This window comes from Achroia grisella, unplaced genomic scaffold (genome assembly GCF_030625045.1).
Source record: "Achroia grisella isolate CSIRO2021 unplaced genomic scaffold, CSIRO_AGI_Agris_v1 utg770, whole genome shotgun sequence".
Lineage (NCBI taxonomy): Eukaryota > Metazoa > Arthropoda > Insecta > Lepidoptera > Pyralidae > Achroia > Achroia grisella.
This window is the reverse complement of record NW_026713016.1, coordinates 3,079,757-3,100,263: the sequence shown is the minus strand read 5'-3', so window position 1 is coordinate 3,100,263 and position 20,507 is coordinate 3,079,757. Positions and strand designations below refer to the sequence as shown.

Here is a 20,507-nt window from a genome sequence, read left to right as displayed (position 1 = left end):
GTGAGAGAACCGATCTCGCTACCATAGGTAGTAAAGCAGCCTTACTACCTATGGGAGCGAGATACTACTGCATCGTAAATTATTGTAAATCTTTGAGTCTTCATATTTAAAAAAATATAAACTGGGCATTAATTAGCTTCAAATACAAATAATCGTTTACTAATTTATTTATCAGACGGTCAGATTCGACAGACGTCCTCCTACACTGTGTAATTATTTTTTCAACCCGTCCAGAAAATACCAAATTTCAATATATAAAGATTGCGTCTGTACATTTTTTTTAAGACAACACTAGATATCTTATATTATTCCAACTACGATGGTGAATCAAAACCAATATGTATACTACAAATAATTTGAAAGTAAGATTTTCAAGTAAATTACGTCGCAATTATGGATTTTCGTACACAAGTTTGCTTCATTTACTTTCTACGTATTTTCGGCACCGCTGTTAATTAGATGGTTATGATTAACGTAGCAACTATAATATGCCGTGTACTCTTTTAATTATAGTGTTTCCTTTGTTCTTTTTACCCGACTATAGCAACCACACAGGAGAGTTATATTTTTCTTACTTATATTGTTAGTTTTTACTCCCGGCTTTCCTTACAAGCACCCGACAGTTGAGAAAAGAAAAAGAAATTCGTTATTCATTACTAATTTTAAATATGATAAAATATTTTGTTAAGCCCTGGTTATTCGGTAATTGAATTTAGTAATTAGTCTTCTTTTGTATTTCTACAGAATTTTACCATTTGTTTTTACATTAATTTTATTTCCTTGAATTATAATTTACGCAGAAAGAGAAAAACGTATATATTACTCCGTGTTTACATTTATGAGTTACTATTTAACTCATAAATCGAACGTTTTTGTCTTTTTATCCGTAGCTAAATAAATAAAAGCGTGAACTGCTGGCACGAGCTGGGAACGTAAGAAATGCCAAGACAGACCGAAGATTTGCAAAATTGACGTAACGATATGATGACGTGACGAAGACAGATTACGTCGCTGGCCACATAATGTTGTTACTATGCCATTACATCCAGTAGGTAATTTAGGATCATTTACAAGAGGCTCTAAACATGGCGGATTGTATTCCATAGAATGTTTTAAAAATAAAATATTACTTTTAGATGCATTCTATTGTATAAGATATAATTTTTGGCTATCGCGTCTTCATCTGTAACATTGTATAGCTTTATAGTTACCTCATTTGATAGTCTCGCTCATTTCAGCAGCCTAGCAGCTTGCATTGTCAGATGCATTGAAGGGTAAGGCAGTGAAATTAAAACATAAGAGGTATGACATTTCAGTTCTCCGGAATGGCAATGCATAAGTAATACAGGCGTCACATAGGAAAATCTGTAGCGTTATTAATGTATTCAAGCAATAGTTACCATTCGGGGTTTCACGTAGGCTGTCAGATTGTTTGCTGTTTCATTTACATGAAAAATCGTAGTATTTCTATGCATTTTCAAACCTATACTAAATTATAGAAATAACATGTTAAACGTAAAACTACTTTAGTTTATTAAAAAAAACTATTTATTATCCATTACTATGTATTCCAGGCTAAGTAGCACATTAAACAAGTGCAATGTCATAAAGAGTTTAAATATCTAAATAAAAACTTGTTTGTAACTATGTTTATTTTTATAGTTATTCATTTTGTAATGTAGTATGCCAAAATAGATTGATATTAATGTCGGGAATATTAACAAAGCCAGCCGACCGTCGTGTGAACTCGATAGTGTCTTAAAACCACACTAGTTTGGCATCTCTAATAGCGGCTATTCCCATAAAAGGTACGTGTATAATTGGAGCACGCAATAGCCCTATCAATCTTTCTCGGTAATGGAATTAAAAATTAAAAATTACTTCATTGTGTTGGCACTTCTTACGGTCCCGGTTCTAGATACTTAATTGAATTAAACTTATACGGTCGTTCAACTTCCCTTTACGGATTTTTAAATAGACTAATCACTGAATTTTTCCTCCTGTAATCCCTTCAACCCGTTATCTCTGGAAGAGTTCATCATCCTCTGTTGTGTTACTTTATGACAGAGTTCCTCAATCTTTATGTCTCTAATCTAGTTTGCGTAAAAGCCTACGGTCTTAGTCCTTTTATTTAGAAATAAAAGATGAGATTTAAATAAGGAATTATTAACTAAGTATATCATTAATGATTTTGAACTAATATAAGCCACAGAATTATGGATCTTAGTAATGCAATGTGCATTACTAAGATCCAATGTTTATTCGTTGGTGGTATATTATGACGTTTGTCATACTTACTATTTTGAATATTTATCAGAAAATTTTTGTTATTTGTAACCATCAGACAGCTCATGGTATGATCATTGGAATGATTTTGTTATGTTGTTATAGAATTACGTTTTTACTTTTCGAAGACAAAAAGACTACTGAACTCAAAATAGTTTTATAAGGTCATAACATATATGATATGGGTTGGGCACTTAGTGCTGGTACATCATAAAATTACGGCATTAATGGGGCATTTTGAGGCAGTTGAGATCTTGTACGAAGACTTGTATATGGGCGCTACGAGTAGACATAGTGCACCGCACTTTGGAAACCTTTGTTTTAGTGTACATAACGTATAAGGTACGCTTATTGTTTAGCATGTCCTTATCTCTTCCTCGTCGTGTAAACGTGAACTAGAAACAAAAGTGTTTCAATCTGGTCACTATCGGTAACTGGGCGTATTAACGTACATATCAAGCTACGTGAGATTTTTTTATGGGTGATAATGGAATGGTATAGCCACCTGCGCCAATGTTATTTGCTGGCGGGAATACTGAAGGATATGACCATAACCATGAGCTCAAGTCAGGTAACCGATAGTAACAAATTCACCAGGAATTAATCCTGATGCTGATGGTTTCCAAGTATGATCGCGTGGAGGTCGAGCTGATATGGTACTTTGCTAGCAATGTGCTCGCTAGTCACCGTTACTAACAACCCCACCGCTTCACCCTTTTAAAATTAAAATCTAAATGTAAACCATAATAGGTCCAACAAAATAAATCTCTTAAACTTAGAAAGAAGCCTACGGTATCGACAGTCGCAGTACTAGGATTATCGAACTTCAACGTCTAGAGAGGAAATAGGATTGCTAGTAAAGTCGAACACCACGTATCTCCTATGGAATCCTGCGTGGTTAGTTCCTGGCGCATTGGCCACGATGGGCATAAGCGACGCTAAGAAGGCAATATAATTATGTAATATATGTGAATCTAAATAGGAAAATCTGAAATATATGATTGTATATTTGTATAAGTATTATTTTTATTTGACTTTTTTCTGAGTCAGAACCGTCGCAAGCTAAGCAGGTACTTTCTAAAATTTAGTTACGTACTGTCTGCTGTGAAACAATGGTGACCGTTTATTCACATTGGCCGTTATCATCACTGTATTTCCTTTTTAACGATTGTTATTATTACAGAAATGTAATCGTTTTAATGCGAAATTCGTTATGCAATGAAATTATACGCCGTTTGTAATTTACCATGACGTCAGCGATATTGCCATTTTTCAATTGTGACCGTTGAAAAGGACGAATTGTCATTTATTTCTCTCGAAAATAGATTTTTATTCCATTTATTTACTCTTAAATGACAATAATATGGGTACGGCCGCAGATGTCATTATCTATTAAATTAACTGTGAGTACTCATTTAAGTAGGTACTATATATGATTTTGTTATTTTTGAAAATGTATCCTTTATCAATTTGTGAATATTTTTATTTATGTAGTTTACTCATTAGATCATTGGCAACCGACCAAAGACAACGTTCTCAAAATGATTCTACCTAACTCTTTGCGTGTCATGTTGCATGAAATGTTCTCGGATTTTGAACGTACTGTGTTACATATCCTTCTTAGAATTTAAACGATCTTGTTTAGGTTCCGTATTAATATTGTAAATAAGCTTGTATTAAAACGCATTTTTATCTTAATGTTAACTTTTATTATATTATTAATGTCATATTTTGGTGTAAATATTGTAATTGGAAAAATGTCTCTCTACTTGCTTTCTAGTGCCACCAAATTTTGTCTCAAGTGAAAGAACACCACGCAAATTTATGTGTAAAAGAAAAAATATACTTCGGTAAAGCTAACAATGTATTGAAAGTCTCTCAAAACAAGTGCATAAACATTGTTTAACCTGTCGTGTACCTTTCTATAAAATTTTGTTATGGCTACATGCTATTGTAAAACGAGCTTCGAGCAACCGTCGCTGTTTTGAATATTCTGTGCAAGTCTAAGCTGTGTGTACAGTTTGCCGCAACGTTATGTATCTCTCTCGCACACTATGAGGTAAAGATCGGAGCGAGCGGAACAGCATAACACGTTGGAAGACACTACCAAATGTTGGCGTGGTCTTGCTTTTGCAGGGGTGTCAACATATTTAAATTTGTACGAGATTTTCAGCTACGAAAATCGGTCAAAATATTATGATGGGTTACAGAGCCAATTTGACCTAATGTTAGAAATTTTATCATTTAATGGATTCCTATATTTTTAGTTTCTTCATACGAGGCTAAGTGTTTTCAAGTTGGCAACCCTGCGCATTTCTAAACAATACTCTTTGAACAGGTGCACGTGTGCTCTCTGCTTACACAAACTATTTTACTGACTATTCCAATCACGTATATCTGTAAGTTCTTGTGTACAAACGGCACTTCCATGCACCGGCTATAAAGATTTTTATGAAAACTCACGTAATGGCTTTTAATTGCATTTAATGTATCTGATCAATTTATAACTCAACGTAAGTGTCGATAAAAAGAAATTGAAATCTTTATTAGACAACGGTCGCTGCTTGAACCCAGTGATAAGGTTTTAAACAATACAGAGAGCGGTGATGGATGTGAGCTCGTTATTTTGATTTGTGTGGTTCGCGCCCAGACTTTCTGATTAATGGGCCCTCTACAGTTCTTCAGCCTTCCATGGTAGCTGGTATTATCTACCTGTGTGTGTTCTATCTTGTTACCAGTTTTATAATTTAGTTCTTGTAGCACCTGACACCACTGTATATTTACTAAATATGAAGTTGATATTTTTTTTTTCAAATTTTTCTGTACTAACCTTCTACTGACTATTACCATATATACATAAACAACTACGTCATTATGTAACACCTGTGACACCTTCTATTCATTACTTTTCCGGAGGACTAAGCTATCATGCCTTGGTACCTTGTAATTTCTCTGTCTCAATTCGCCTTTCAATTGAAACATTACAAACTGCTTGACGGCAAAATAGGTAAGACAAAACTCTCTACGCAGGCGTCTTTGTACAATTATCGCGATAAATACTACTTGTTCAGAATTATCTAGACCAGGACTTATTCGGGACACCAGGCAAGAAAAAATTATAATTAGGAAAACAAAAAACTGGGCCACATCAAGAACAGTATAAATATTATAATTCGGTTCAGTTTTTCTAAAGTGATCTTACCAAACGAACACTTTAAATTTATTTTAGATTATTATAATTCACCACACACATTCTAACTACACATACCTTCTACATCGTTTATAAAACTGCTCTATAAGCATCAGTAGTTCTGGTATTTGATGTGATGAATGTAAATTAGGTGTATACCTACTACAGTTCAAGATTGTATACACGCAAGGCATAATAAACGCGGTGATTTATATTATATGGTGAAGGTATTTATTCAAATAATATTAATGCGATGGGAATTGGCTCTAAAACTCACGATAATGTGTGTACTATTTTAAATATGTGAGATTAAGCGTACATATATTTTAACATTCTATTTTTATCGTCACTTACGTACTAGGTTTTTTCCACAATATTATTATGTTTAGAATTTTGAAATTATCTAGGCTCAAGTCTAATAATATGTAGATTATATAATATTCTGAAGTATTTTATATTTCATTAACAGGTGTCCATTTTATAAGTATTTAATTTTTTAAATTCTTCTATATCACTTAACATAGTACCTTTTGAGACAATTACGATAATGCGTTGTGTTAACGGTGTCTATATTAATTATTGGAACAAGAATAAAAAAACTGTCCTAGTAGTATAATATATAGATCGTAAACAACTCATCAATTACCGATTAAGCCTGTCTCGTTGGACGTGTATCCAATATTCCAATAGCTTGATATTAATGAATTGCTAGTTTTTAAAGCGCACCTGCGCGCGCGCACTCGCTACAATCCGTCGTGTGCCGACAACATCACATTTCCGCTTCATCTATTTTTTCTATCTCCTGCTAAACTATAATTACTTATACGTTTATCTATATCTATTATTTTCATGTCATTTACTGTGAATAGAAAATTATTTTCACAGTATGCCCCAATGAGCCGTCAGTATTATAAATTGACGAATATTGATAGAAACTTTCAAGCAAAGTATACTTTATTTTTACAACTAAAATGCTTCAGCTTCGATAATGAAGAGGGTTGGTAAACAACGCAATTATGTAGGTACATAATTGCGTTGTTTACCAACCCTCCTTATATAACAGTACATTGTGTAAACGGGATATTTACCACAATAATATTTATAAGTTATAATATTATACATACTTCAGTACATACTAGTGGATGATATTTATAAATGGTTATGTTGTGTTATTGTTTTATGTATTGAATGAATGTATTTTCTTTGTTCTGTCTTTCTTTAAAAGCTCCTGATATTTCGACGTTTTTAATATCGGGCGTTCTTAAATAATATTATTACGATAAATACCCCGTCTATATAATATGAACAATTGTGAACATACGTGAAATAAGTGTACAACAATGTTCATATATTATTACAGATTAATATAAGTATCTCATAAAATAATTATACATACAATGTATTTAAATTATTACACTTTTTTTTCTTGTTATTTAGGTATTACATGAGATAATCTCTTGAATATTAGCGCCATGCTTGGTTGAATTTGAACTGTTATGCAAATAGGGGGAAGTCCGGTGAACTCAGGTTTGCTCTCTTTAGTTTTTGCCATGCTTAACTTAATATTAAGTATATAATTATTTGTATAAACTGATATAAGATTTAAGCTGAGAAACTACGTAATTTTATTATATCTTTTAAAATTATAATAATAGGATAAAAGTAACTAATGTTTTTCGATAATACAGTCAAGTACAGTTTGAATTTGTTTGAAAACTACGGTAGCCTCAGATGGTTGATAGTTTATCTTCAATTATTTTTCATCACTGTCCCCTCTATTACGCTTTTATACAATCTCAAAATTTAAGCATCTGGACTTAAAAGGTTTTTCAGTATTATGACGTAGTTATAATTAGGAATAATTGAAATTCTAGCAAACTTCGATTGAGTTTTCAAAATATTGCTTTTATGGAGTGGCATCTCGATGTGACATTCGGTAAAAGTGTGAGATATTTTTGAATTAAAAACCTGATATTATGGTAGGTAGTTAAAAAGTCACATTTTATATGGTATGGATAAGTAAATTGTAGTGTAACAATGAGAGGCGCTAGGTGGGCGCTCATGTCTCAAGACGGTAGCGACACGGGTCGGTGCGCACGCGCCTCCGGAAGGAACCCACCGTGGGAACTATGGGCTCACCAGACAGTTCTACATACACCTGCATTATGCATTTAACTAGTAATTAGTTCATTTATTACGAAGATAGTGTGAGAATGCCCTAATAAAAGTGTTGGTAATTATGTAGGTTTAATATTTTTGGTACTATAAAAACTATAAGTGTTTATTATAACAAACTCTTTTGAACATTAATATATATATATATAACGTGAGATTTTATCCTATTGATGTTTTTTAACCTGCTGAAAAACCTCAAGGTATTTCATATAAAAGAAATTACAGATTCATATAACCTAGTAAGTATTCATATTGAAAAAAGTCAAATACAAATTATTCTTGTATATTTTATTAATCATTAATATCACAATGAGAAAATAATTTACTAAAATGAAATTTGACATTAAATATTCTAGTCCGCCTTGTTTTTGGCTAAAGCTTGAGATCTTATTGTATAAGATGTCAGTATGCCCATTACTGCGACTAAAGCAGCAAAGTACAATACGTACTGAATATCTAAATATTCGCTAACAATGCCGACGAACATCGGCGTTACTACTCCTGAAAGCGATCTGATGCTGCTCGTAGCTCCAATGACAGAGCCTCTACGATCACTCTCCCCTTTACTTACAATCATTTCCAATCCCACAATCCTCCCCACAGCTCCACTTAATGCAAGTGGTATTGTGAACACTACATAGGACAATAAATTCGGGGCTATAGCCATACCCAGTAATCCTATTGTAAGTGCAGCAAAGACATGATAAAGTCTGTTACTAAAATCTTTATCGTTCTTATATAGTTTATTGACATATCCAAAGAAGAAACTACATAACGCACCTATGACACCTTGAAATGCTATTATATATCCCAAATATTTAGGGGACGCGTCGTGTTTTGTTTGTAAGAATATTCCGTAACTCTGGAAATACATACTCATGCATAGTGTCATGATTAGTTTGAACACAAAAATATCCCAGTAGACAGACCAGTCCACTTTGTAAAATTCTTCCACTGATTCCTTAAGACTGTTTATAACATTTTTTAATATACTTCGAGCTGTTTCATCATTCTTAGTTCTATTTTCCTCATTTTCTTTGATGGTAATGGGTAAAGACTTTATGAGACCTGTAAATAAGTTATAATACTAATCAATGTACAACTCTTGTTCCTCTTTTCCTTCATTTTTTCGAAATCTATGTGCGCTATTATGTACATGTTTGTCTATGTTGTTATTTTATATAGACATATAGATTTATATTTTCTACGCACTGTCACCTACCCTTTTCTTATCTTTACTTTATCCACCCTAAAGTCCTAAAGAAAGTAAGTGATAAGACTGCCTTTTGTGTAAGTTAATGTAAATTTACATTCTTAATTATATTATATTATTTGTTATAATATAGAGTAAATAAAATAATATAATAAAATAAGATAAAATAATTAATATAAATAAATAATTAATAAAGCGATTAAATAATGTAGTAGTATACTTACATGCATTTATAGCAAATAAAAGTCCAGTAAAACAAGACATAATTGTGAATCCACTATCGGGGTAGGATTCCATAATATGTCCACTTATTATCGGCCCCAAAGACATTCCGATACTAGATAACGCTGCTAGTTTTCCAAATACTGCCGCTTGTTGGGTAGAGTCTATCTCGCAATCTGGCGCCAATGCTTTCAACAATAATTGTGTTTGCTTTACTAAACCTGAAAAAATAATCATGTAAACTTTTTTATTAAGTTCATGTCTTTAGATAAAAATAAACGTAAATCATGCTTACCATGTTTAACTAATATTGTTATTATTTTTAATTTGAATTTTGAATTATTGATTTGAAATTTAGCCTTCAGTTATTTTACATGTGATGCAACCAGAAATATATACCATAATTTGAGATTTAATTTCTACAGATAACTTTTACTGTGACAAAATTTGTATGTTATTAATGTAAATTTATTCTAGTCATGATGACTAGAATAAATTTCGGAATCTGATGTGCGGAGCTGATAAAATATATAAGCCTAAGAATTTGTTGAAACTTATATTTTAATAAAATAAGTAATTCATTCTACATCTCATAAAGTACTTGCTACTCATTTGAAATGACGTACTCACCTAGAAAAGATCTTATTGCAAAAAATGAAAATATAGTAGTTATAAATCCTAATATTACGTATGCAAATGTACATAGTACTAAGCACAACAATAGTGTCGGTTTTCTGCCTTTCAAGTCACTCCAACTTCCCTGGAATTGAACAGAACCTATAAAAAGGAATTTACTTATGAAATTTATTGCTAAAATGTCTAGAATATAAAAGTTAGATTTATAATTTTTAGCGAATTCAAGTGTTATTTCAATGTTGACTGTTAATACTAGAATAATACTTCAAAAAATCACATATGAGAATATGACTGTAGGATATCTTTTTTATTTTATAAAAATTAAAAGTAAGGCTTTGTTTGTCTTCATTTTCATTTCAAACAAACAAGTTGTTCACTTACGGAAATAAGTCAGTAGCTATATTGACTCAAAAATGCCAACCGTAGTGCGACAATAATAGGCAAATATTCTGTTCCACCGTCTTATGTATACTTAATATACATACGACTGGGGAACAGGCTTCATTAAAAGAAAATCGAATGGGTAGAAGAATATACAAACTTACTATCATTGGCGCTGATATCAACTGAAATGCTGAATATAGTGCACTCATAGCTCCCATTTGAATATGATTACATCCCAATTTAAGTGCAATATTTCCAAGTTGAGGTATGATAAGACCTATAGAAAACATGTCCTGTAAAAAAAGAATGATCTTCAAATTTATGGCGTAACAGCAATAATAATCATAGACTCAACCGGTCAGTTATATGACAGCATGACTACATATATAGTATAATATACTAGTTATAAGAAAAAAGGCAAGTTAGTAAACTTACCAAAAATGACACAATTTCCAGAATAACTTTCGGTGGAACCATTTTGTGTTATATTTCATAAACTACTAGATGCATGTATTAATAATTATATCTTAAAACAATAAAACAAACTAAATTTTAGAATACACATAAAACCCAAATCATGTCTGTTACGTATATGACATTGGTACGTACTGACATCAATACAATGATAACAATAACACAACCTCACTATTATGCGACGTCACATGAGTAATCATAGGTGTATAAGTACTTGTGTCATTGATTAAAGCATTGAACAGTATCGCCAGATGACTATCTGGTATTGTTGCCAATTATTTTATGAATATCCCACTAAAATATAGGTTCTAAAGAAATATTTCCCAATTAAGAAGCCTGTCTTGGCTATTTTTTGGGCCCGCCTTGAATTTTAGATATTACGGTGGGTTTGAGAAATTGATCTGTTTTTTCGGTCGACTGCCTTACATTTCTTGTTTACATTACTAAGAAACTTGGCGATTAGGAATTGGACGTCTAAAACCAGACAAAACCTCCCCAACTTAAACTCCTCAATTTAGGGAAAATCTCCAAAATTGCGTTACTCAATGTAAACGAACGTCTTTGTGACTATATTAAATTAGTATACCAGTATCTACTCAACATGATATCGCCAATGTCTAAGTTTATACAACAAAACATCTGATTTGTTATTAATTAATTTTATCTTAATGTGTTACAGCACGTTGCATGATAATGTTAGATAGTAATGATAGATACCATTTGTATACATTGTAGTGGTTGTGATGGGTTTATTAGTAATTAAATGTTGTTTGGTAATAACTGTTAACTTGACGGAGAAAAATAACTAGATTTAATAAATTTTGTGAATTTTGTGAATTTAGTAAGGTACACTTTTTATTTGGTTCACTTTTTAAAGTAATTAATTCTATAATTGTGGGATAGCTGCTTTCTTTATTTTTTCCTGTATATAAATTAGTGCCATATTGTGCTGTAATAGGTCCATATAAATCTGATAGTGACTGCGTAACGATTATTTAGTATCCCACGATATATAATCTGATCCAATTACTACTTTATGGTTTCTGGGTCATTTTTATTGTATTTCAAATAAGCAGCTAGCAGTGCGCCTACCTCGCTCTATTGTATAATTGCAGGATTTACTCTGTCATCATCTGACATCAAGTCATAGGAATTAATATAAAACCAGTTATAATTTTAGCTTTTTCGCAGCAATTTATGGTATTTTTGATATGTGGTAATAAAAGCAAAGATGTAAATTGTTAGTTAACAAGCTAATCGCGGAAATTTAAAAGAACTATATACCTACAAGGCCTTCCAATTCATATATGCGCTAATAGTTTTTTATATAACTTTTATTTCTTATAGAAACAGACACATTTTTTTCAAGGAATAAAGATTGATGTCATATTATAACTATTTTGAAAAAATATCTTTTTAAGAATTATTTTCTTTATTCTCTAAATAAAGAAAATGAATCCCTTAAACGGAAACATTATTAGAACATTAGACATAAATGAAGTCACCTATATAATTTTATGACAATTTTCTTTGTATAACAACGTGTGGTCCGGAAATGCGTTATCGGATGTCTGTATTTTTATTATGATTGTCTTTCTACTAATCTTAATCGCGCCTTTTTCTAAAATAAGACGGAAGCAAGTATAATCTTGGAATAATTGGTGTTTACCGTACATTCGTTACAATCTGTCATCACATTTTAAAATGAATCGTGAGAGAGTTCATTGTTTATTTAGTGCAATGCGCTAATGTTAATCTGTAACCTCATTGTCTTTATAATTTGGATTACTAACTTCACTAGATCATTATGATCTGTACGATAACTATATACCCGCGACTCTTTTGAGTAGTATTAGAGTATTTAAAAAATTAACCCCCCAAAAACGGGTGGACTTGAACACTGACTGAATAATTTCTTAATTTAAGTAATTCAGAAACAAACTTCATTAGTTATAAAAAAAAATGTTTAGTATTGCATACTACACTACTAATATATGCACCAGAATAAATTTGAAGTACATTTGTATTATAATATTACATACATTTTACTACCTTGTTAACATTACTGTTACGAGATTTTCGTAGTTGATAGATGTTATAAAAAAATATTTTTATTTAGCTGATTTACACAGCTTTTTAAGTAGATGCCTACTACTACTACATACATATGTATATTTAATCTTTATTTCTATTACTGATAAAACAATATCATGAAATTGTGTTTATCGCGTTTGATTTTTATGAGATTACAATGTATTTGGCATTGTCATCCGAATTACTGAATAGTTTGTGTATAAAGTATGTAAATGTATAAAAATACCAGCAAATAATATGTAATGATATAGTGATATACTTACCGCTTATAAACAGCGATAGTTACCACTTCCTTTCAGGTACCAAATTTTTATACTACAGGAGGAAACAATTTGGCAAATATTTTCATTGTAATATTCAGCTATTTGTATATGACTGAAATATATATGTTCTTAATATTTCAGATGTCTAATATTAGAGAGATAATGCGTCTTATGTATAGTTTATATAGTTTATGCCTTGTATAATTTAATGCTTGGTTTTACTTACAAACTTGCATTACTGTAAGTTGTTAACAAGCATAATTTGCACGAATAGCAGTCACTGCAAATAAATTTAGCTTCTAGCTCGTTAAATTATAGCGTTCTCGGGTATCAAAACCTTAACACATAATTTTCTGTTACTTTGTACCTTTATGTACCCCATCGACCCCACGTTTGACCGCTGTTTAGAGCGCATTACGCGCTCTGTTGGTCCTTTGGCTACACTTGCATCTAAATGGACTGGCGTACGACATCGTGCTTTATTACCAACCAATCTTCGTTTTAATTCTTTTATTTTTTGTCACTTGAGTATTTCGGAAACGTTTGCTATAAAATTTATTTCTTTTTATTTTGTTTTCAATAAACCAAATAACTTTTACTGGAAAAAGAAATGAACATTCCGACCGTTCTTAGAATCTCATTACTTTCATTTCTATAACGAGGGTAAAAAAGCTCACTTAAGTTTTTGCTCATGTAGACAGATTTCTTTTTTTTTTTTGTATTTAGAATAGCAAGCTGACGGCCCCTTCGATGGTAATTGGGTACCGTCAACTGTGTTCATACAAAACACCTCGGACAGCACGTGATGACGTGGTACCTCTTATGCCTTACCATTCTGGAGCACTACGATATCAAGCCTCATTACCCTATAATTTCACTATATCTCTTTACTTTACTCTTCAACCAAAACATATCTTATAAAGCAAGCAGCATGGTAGCTGGTAATAATATAATAACCGTGGCCAATTAGGTCAGCCTTCTAATTGTTAATGTAAATTTTTAATTAATTCATGTAAGATGTGGGCGGAGTTCAAGTTTGTCCGAACCCCAGGTGAGTCGAACGGTACGTTGGCACATTCGGTTATTGTGTGCACTGAATCGCGACCTCCGACATTTGATGAGTCACCCTTCCTGACCGTCTTCAAGGATTCCTGTGACTAACCATGGTAAAAAACTACCATTGTTCGTACACTCGATTTTGAAGCAACGCGCTCGTAATTTGTCGTTGAAGACTTACCTCGACATTTACGGCGTCTAATTTTACGAGTGGTTTCAACATTTTGAAGTTCATCGTTGGTGACTTTTACAACAGGGATAAATATCGGCCGAGTTTATAACTGGTTTGAGAGTTGAAGCGCTGTCTCCGTTGACGTACAAATGTATTCATCGACATTTAACTACGTCATAAACTCGAGCACTTACAGTTTGACGACATGGGTGTAAGTATAGTCTAGAACTCTTGACTGTGTTTATGTTTCTAGGAATTAAAAACTTATGTTAGTAATTAGTATAAAAGTCCAACGAGAAGTAAAATACTTTTTCTTCTTAAGACAGTTTTACAAACACCAACTTTTTAAGCCGGCTTTATATATTTTTTTAATTCAATGACAAGTATGATACAGTTCTTCGTTCATTGATAACAATGTTTTAAAAGTATGGCGCAATTGAACGGCGAGCTTAATCTCATCATCGGGAGGGCCCCGGCCAAGACGTGTGGGAAAACCACCGAAGCAAGACCGCCGGTGCTTCTACTAACTATCTAATTACTGTACTTGTCAGGTGGCCGGTCAAAGGTAAGCGTATGCGAGCAGGACTTTCAATTGCATGTTATTTCATCTGTACATTGTAATAAGGAAGTGGTGCTATTAAAGGATGACACAGGAAATGTCTCGCTGTCCAGTTTTATTGTCTTTTAGTCTGTGTAGTTTGCAAGTTACGATTCACATGGTAATAATAAAGTAATTGATAGTTATTTATTAATATCTTGAGCACATAACACAGACAAGACAGAGACAGAGATCGACAACTAAACTAGTCATTACTAAACTACTGGCCTTGATATTATAAAAGCTATGCATTACTTGTAAATACACTCTAGCACTAACATAGAATTTTCTATTACTGTTTGTTTATTTGTCTATATTCTATATTTTTGTATAATTGAACTCAATTAGGCACTACAGAATCTAATAGACCGCCATATTATATCTGCATAAAATCTGTATTAATATTTAAAGAGTCAACGAACTCAAATATTACCTCTGGTTGGTAGTTACAATCTTAAACGAATAATTTCATTTGTTTTCAATACAGTTTATTAAAATTGAAAGCGACAATTGAACCAATTTACGGTAGAAAATTTAACTGTGGGAGTGTGGTTAGTTCATGATTCCCGGTTACACTGAAATATAGTTTTACGTTGCGGTTATAGTATGTAATAATATAACTCTTTAAGTAACGAATATTATTAATTAGGGTGAGAAAAAGAAATAGACTCCTCGCCGCCTACGACAAGTGCACAGCTCTTAGGTATACAAGTATGTGTATGATCTACTTTCTATTTAAAATGCTTAGGTTAAAGTGTACGTAAATGGTTTGCTTAAGTAAGTTAACTCATAAATGAGATTTTATTTACAATTCATAATACGAGTACGTCATGAATCCATACTAAGTTGCTCCTATTTCACACTCGGCACTATGGTATAGCGCTAAATAAATAATATAATTTATTAAATTTGAAATATATATGTATATAACAATAAATGTTGAATTTTTTTATTTGTTTCTTTAATCCTGTTATAAAATTAATATATTAAATATATCTGGAAATGAAATATGGCCAGGATGTTGGAAAATAAGAGTAATTATGATGAAAAAATAATGCTATTAAAGGTGCCATCGAATGCATGTCGTATATTTCTAGCGATTTCAATATAATTGTCACACGATTTCATGAAGAGTAAAACATAATATGGACTGCATTTTCCGCAGTTAGCCTCCCATTATATGTAGAACAGAAAGTAGTGAGCCAAGTGCATTCCAATGAGCTCTTGAGATTTTGGACACTAAGTATAATAAGAAATCATTTGCGTGAGTGGTGGGTCCTTTTATTGCAGCCGCTAAGTAATTTGCTGTGTTTCGGTTATAGGGTGTAGATTACAGGATATGATGCATGACATCTTGTCCTTTAAGCAGTCACTGCAAAAGAGTGGCAACGCATTGTGAATATCAAATGATAACGTCATGTTCATCTATATAGGCATCATCAGTTTTCGCTTACACATGGTGGGCTTTCGTTCACGTCATAATGTCCATCGTATTTTATTACTTGAGAAGTATTGCAAAGGATACTAAAAACATTATATTTGGTCAACATTTGACTACATATTATAATATACTATAGTACCTGCTGCTCCCACGATCATGTGCCGGCGCTTGCGCATTGATCGAGACATCGGGTAGACGAGATCGCCGTGAGAAATTGTTTATAACCGTCGCGGTTCATAGATTTCTTCTATAATTCTATTAGTATATATATTAAGCGTATGTTCCGGTCGAATAATCTTCTCTGGGATATTTGACAAGTTGATAACAGCAGCAGCGTACAGAATTGTTACCTTAAATATGATTTGTCTAAAAAAATCATAACGTTTTGGTGCTGCATACATTTTAAATATTAGATTATTTGTAATATGAATGATTCAGATATTATACAGTTTTTCTTTGTATTTGCATTTTATAATATGCTTTTTACACAGTGTTCCGTTTGCGTCACAGATATCTATAATATTACTGAAATGAGAGCCCCGTTTATTCCGTTAATTGTTAGTAGTATTGTAAGGCACGGGATATGATATCAGTATATCAATTAAGTTAAACATGTACATTAATGTTATTAAAACACTGTAAAATAAAAAATGCACCAGTTAAGTTGAGTGCCAGATTGTTTGCACGGTTACCATATTTTATCAGTTTCGCCGTTAACATTCGTTGAAACCATTCCATTTTTGCAATGAAAGTTACAACCATTAAATTATGATAATACAATTAATATATAATACTTCTTTTAAGTATTCTATTATCATAATATGGATTAAATTTTATAATTTACATTCATTCAACAAATGGTTCCCATAATTAAAAACAAGGCCAACTTGTCATCAGTTTCGATTATGTGATTTTTTTTGTAAGAAATAAATTATTAATTAAGTAATTTTTATAGTAATACAATAATATTAGTCCTTGTAACAGTATATTTAATTTATTTGATCCTTTAGTGGATGTAGATACTTACGATACCAATGAAATTAACAGTAAAACTTATATTCTCTAAAATATCTTTATCCTTGCGTTCATATCTTGTTTAATCCACTTATATAATTAACACAGTTTCTAATAACTGTAATTAAAGAAATAATTCTTAAACGCTTACTTTTTGAGTTCAACTACATTTTCATAGCAAGACATTCTTTCACGCTCCCTGTTTCATATCGTTGTAGAGACTCATTTATTTTTACTTTTACTAATAATATTATGTGTTGTATATGAAATAAGTCGGATAATCTTTTCTTTTGTCTAAGCCAGATGGTGTTTTTCTTGAAAACGGTTATATTATCGCTGCGAACCGGTTGTATTATACATTATGTAGGAAAAAAGCGGTAAAAGCAAATGCGGACCGATTTCAAACCGGTCGTAAAATTTGGAGAAACGCCTTGTCGTGTGCGATATGCGTGGTCTAATTCCAACGAGCGTCAATATACATATTAATAAAATTAAGGTGAAAAGAGTATTGTATATTCATGAATATCTTACGACAATCCTATACTTTTATTTGCATAATTTGTTCATTGGTCAGTCACGACAAGGGTTGCCATCTGTACCAAGTGTTAGTGGAGTTGGTTGATTGGTTCTTTATTAATACAATTAGGTAGGTGTACCCCGTATTAATACACTGAGGAGATCATTCAATATTGAAAATATTCGCGCTGATTCGTTCCTACTCTATTAAGCGTCATACAAGAAGCTCCCCTCCGATCGACCCCCCGTCCAATTCAAACGAGGATCTTCTTTACGATGGCCTAAGCCGAGGTTCGAATCCCTAGCGGTGCTCTCAGAATAAAGTCGTATCGGTCAGGCGGGAGTTGGCCTTCCGCGGGTTTTGAGTGCCATCTGCACTCGCCCCCTATCGTCCGGTGAAGCTGTAAACACTAGCTGCGGCCAACAGCATTATAGTAGGCCGAAATAAAAAAACACACAAGAAAGTGGAAGCTGTAGTTGTGTATCTATTATTTGCATGTTAAGTACCTCTAGATGTTGCCTCTTCATTAATCGATGGACTATAGAGTTGGATCACTTTCTGTGTTTATTAAATTAGGTACTTGCCATAATTCACTTTGTCTTAAAACAGAGTGAAACAGATACATACACTATTACGGTGTTACATTTACCTCTATTAAAATCTTACCTTTAAAGTTTCTACTTTGCAATACTAACCTAATTAAGTACAGTTTAATACTAAACTTTTCACTGTCATAAAAAAGTTGACAACCCTAGCCACAATAGCATCCGAGTATTGGAAAAAGAAAGATTATGATAATGAAGGACCTCCAACAATGATTGTGAAATAGTAGAGTCGTCATAGTCACATAACGAAATTTAGCATGTTTGTAGGAGTATGAACGAATATACTTTAAACGACTATGGTGGTACGTAGGTAGACTTACCTAATACATCTCATGGCTACTGTGGAAGAGGTCGACTCTGTAAAGTGATGGTTGTGAATTACATAATTGATACACAATCTTACCTACCCAGAAAACTGCACTACATCCTTCTTGTTACTAAATAAAATTAATTTCTCAAAACTTTGCTACATTAGAATTTGATTATGAAAATAAATAATGAAGTATTGAATCACGAATCACGATACTAGCTTTCTAGAAAATTCGTACTCTTATTCTATTTTTATCCTTATTTATATAATTAATATATAAATAAGGATAAAAATAGAATAAGATCTATAAATATATAATTATCCTTATTTATTGGTAACTCCATCGGGAAGTTTGTGTATATATCGTACATATTATAAAACATGAGACATATTAATGTTAATACGCCAAATGGAAACTGGTACTGTGAGTGTGGGATACGTTTGAACGCCAACGCGATCGTTACTAGCAATTTGTTACAACTGATATCTTTGCTCATTGCATTTTGTAGGAACTATTTGCTCTATCATTGAATAAGTTCTTTTCTCTCATAACAAATACAAATAACATATTATAAATATAAACATTTTACTATTGTTAAGTATTGAATTGGGATTGTATTAAAATTGCATTGCAATTTATTATCCTCGTATGGAATAGTAGCTTTACTACTTAATGGGTTAGGTAGTACTTTGTACTTTTATTATCATTGTATTTCGTAACTAAAGATAGAATTTCGCATCACATAATTGTTTGAGTTAAAATCTGTACAGTTAATATGTACGACTATACACCCGTTGATAACGGTAAACTACTTTTTTAGTTAACTTAAGTTAGCACTTCCTCTTAGCACAAAACCTGTTTCCTTTACTACGTCTTACTATAAAGTCAATAACACTATTATCAGACTACCATGCGTATAAAATAGACCTTTGTGGGTTGTATTTAAAATCCAATTTACTTTCTCTGTAATAAGAAAGAACCCAAAATGTTTACTTTAGGCATAGGATAGTAACATTTGTAGATATTGCCTTGAAGAACTCGTTTAACACGTTCTAAATAGTAGTACCGAATTGCGAATGAGTATTAAAGATCGAATGAAGATATTAATGTATATTTTTCAGTACAGTCTTTCTCTTTTACATGTTTCTGTTCCTTAGTTTAATTAGGTACGTCTTTAGTATAACTTATGTATATAACGATATAATTGCTATGTAATTATTAATGGTTTAACCGACCTTTAAAAATAAGATGCTCTTAATTTGACTGTATTTTGTAACCGATATCGATGATTCTTTTTAATAGAAGAGATGTAAATTACTACTACTCATACTAAATCATATATATTGTCCCTATTATGTAAATAAAACGCTTCCTTTCTAATATTGGCACATTGAAATCGGATTTTTCTTGACAATATCTGAAATTATTATCACTATATTGTTTTTCTATTCAATATAATTTTTTATCGTATTTGTCCTATATATGTCATGATAGTAATAAGAAATTCAACCCTTCTCTTGCGAGGAGCTAAATTGTTTTTAAGCAGGATTACAGATCGTTATCGTTTATGGCAGCAGCTTCTCAACTAGTAGAGAACTTTTTGGAACAAAAACATTAGATTTATTTTTTGTGCCTCCGAGGGGTCGAAAGGCGAAGTGTGAAATGGGATTACGTCACTATAGTGGAATGCTATTGATGGACTATTACGTATAATAATGGATAGGTACCGCGGTATTGATTGATAATGGTGTTAATATTTTGTTTTACTTTTTGCTTGTTACGGTACATATCATATTGTATTACTGTCATATCCGCGATGTAATATGTATTTATTATTATAATTGATATGACAATAC

The 20,507-nt window shown here is 32.1% G+C and overlaps 2 protein-coding genes across 2 annotated transcripts in view; one reads left to right on the top strand and one right to left on the bottom strand.

Annotated features, from left to right (window-relative positions):
• The window catches only part of LOC131850502 (uncharacterized), an 85,491-nt gene that overhangs the window by 20,512 nt on the left and 44,472 nt on the right, over nt 1-20,507 (top strand). The gene's annotated exons all lie outside the window — the stretch shown is intronic.
• On the bottom strand, nt 8,004-10,627 carry LOC131850511 (major facilitator superfamily domain-containing protein 9-like). Its single transcript, XM_059200759.1, has 5 exons — nt 10,542-10,627; nt 10,268-10,399; nt 9,717-9,846; nt 9,089-9,307; nt 8,004-8,719 (listed from the first exon to the last, which is right to left on the bottom strand). Exons 1-5 carry the CDS (start codon nt 10,581-10,583, stop codon nt 8,004-8,006), a joined length of 1,239 nt encoding a protein of 412 aa, XP_059056742.1. The 5' UTR covers nt 10,584-10,627.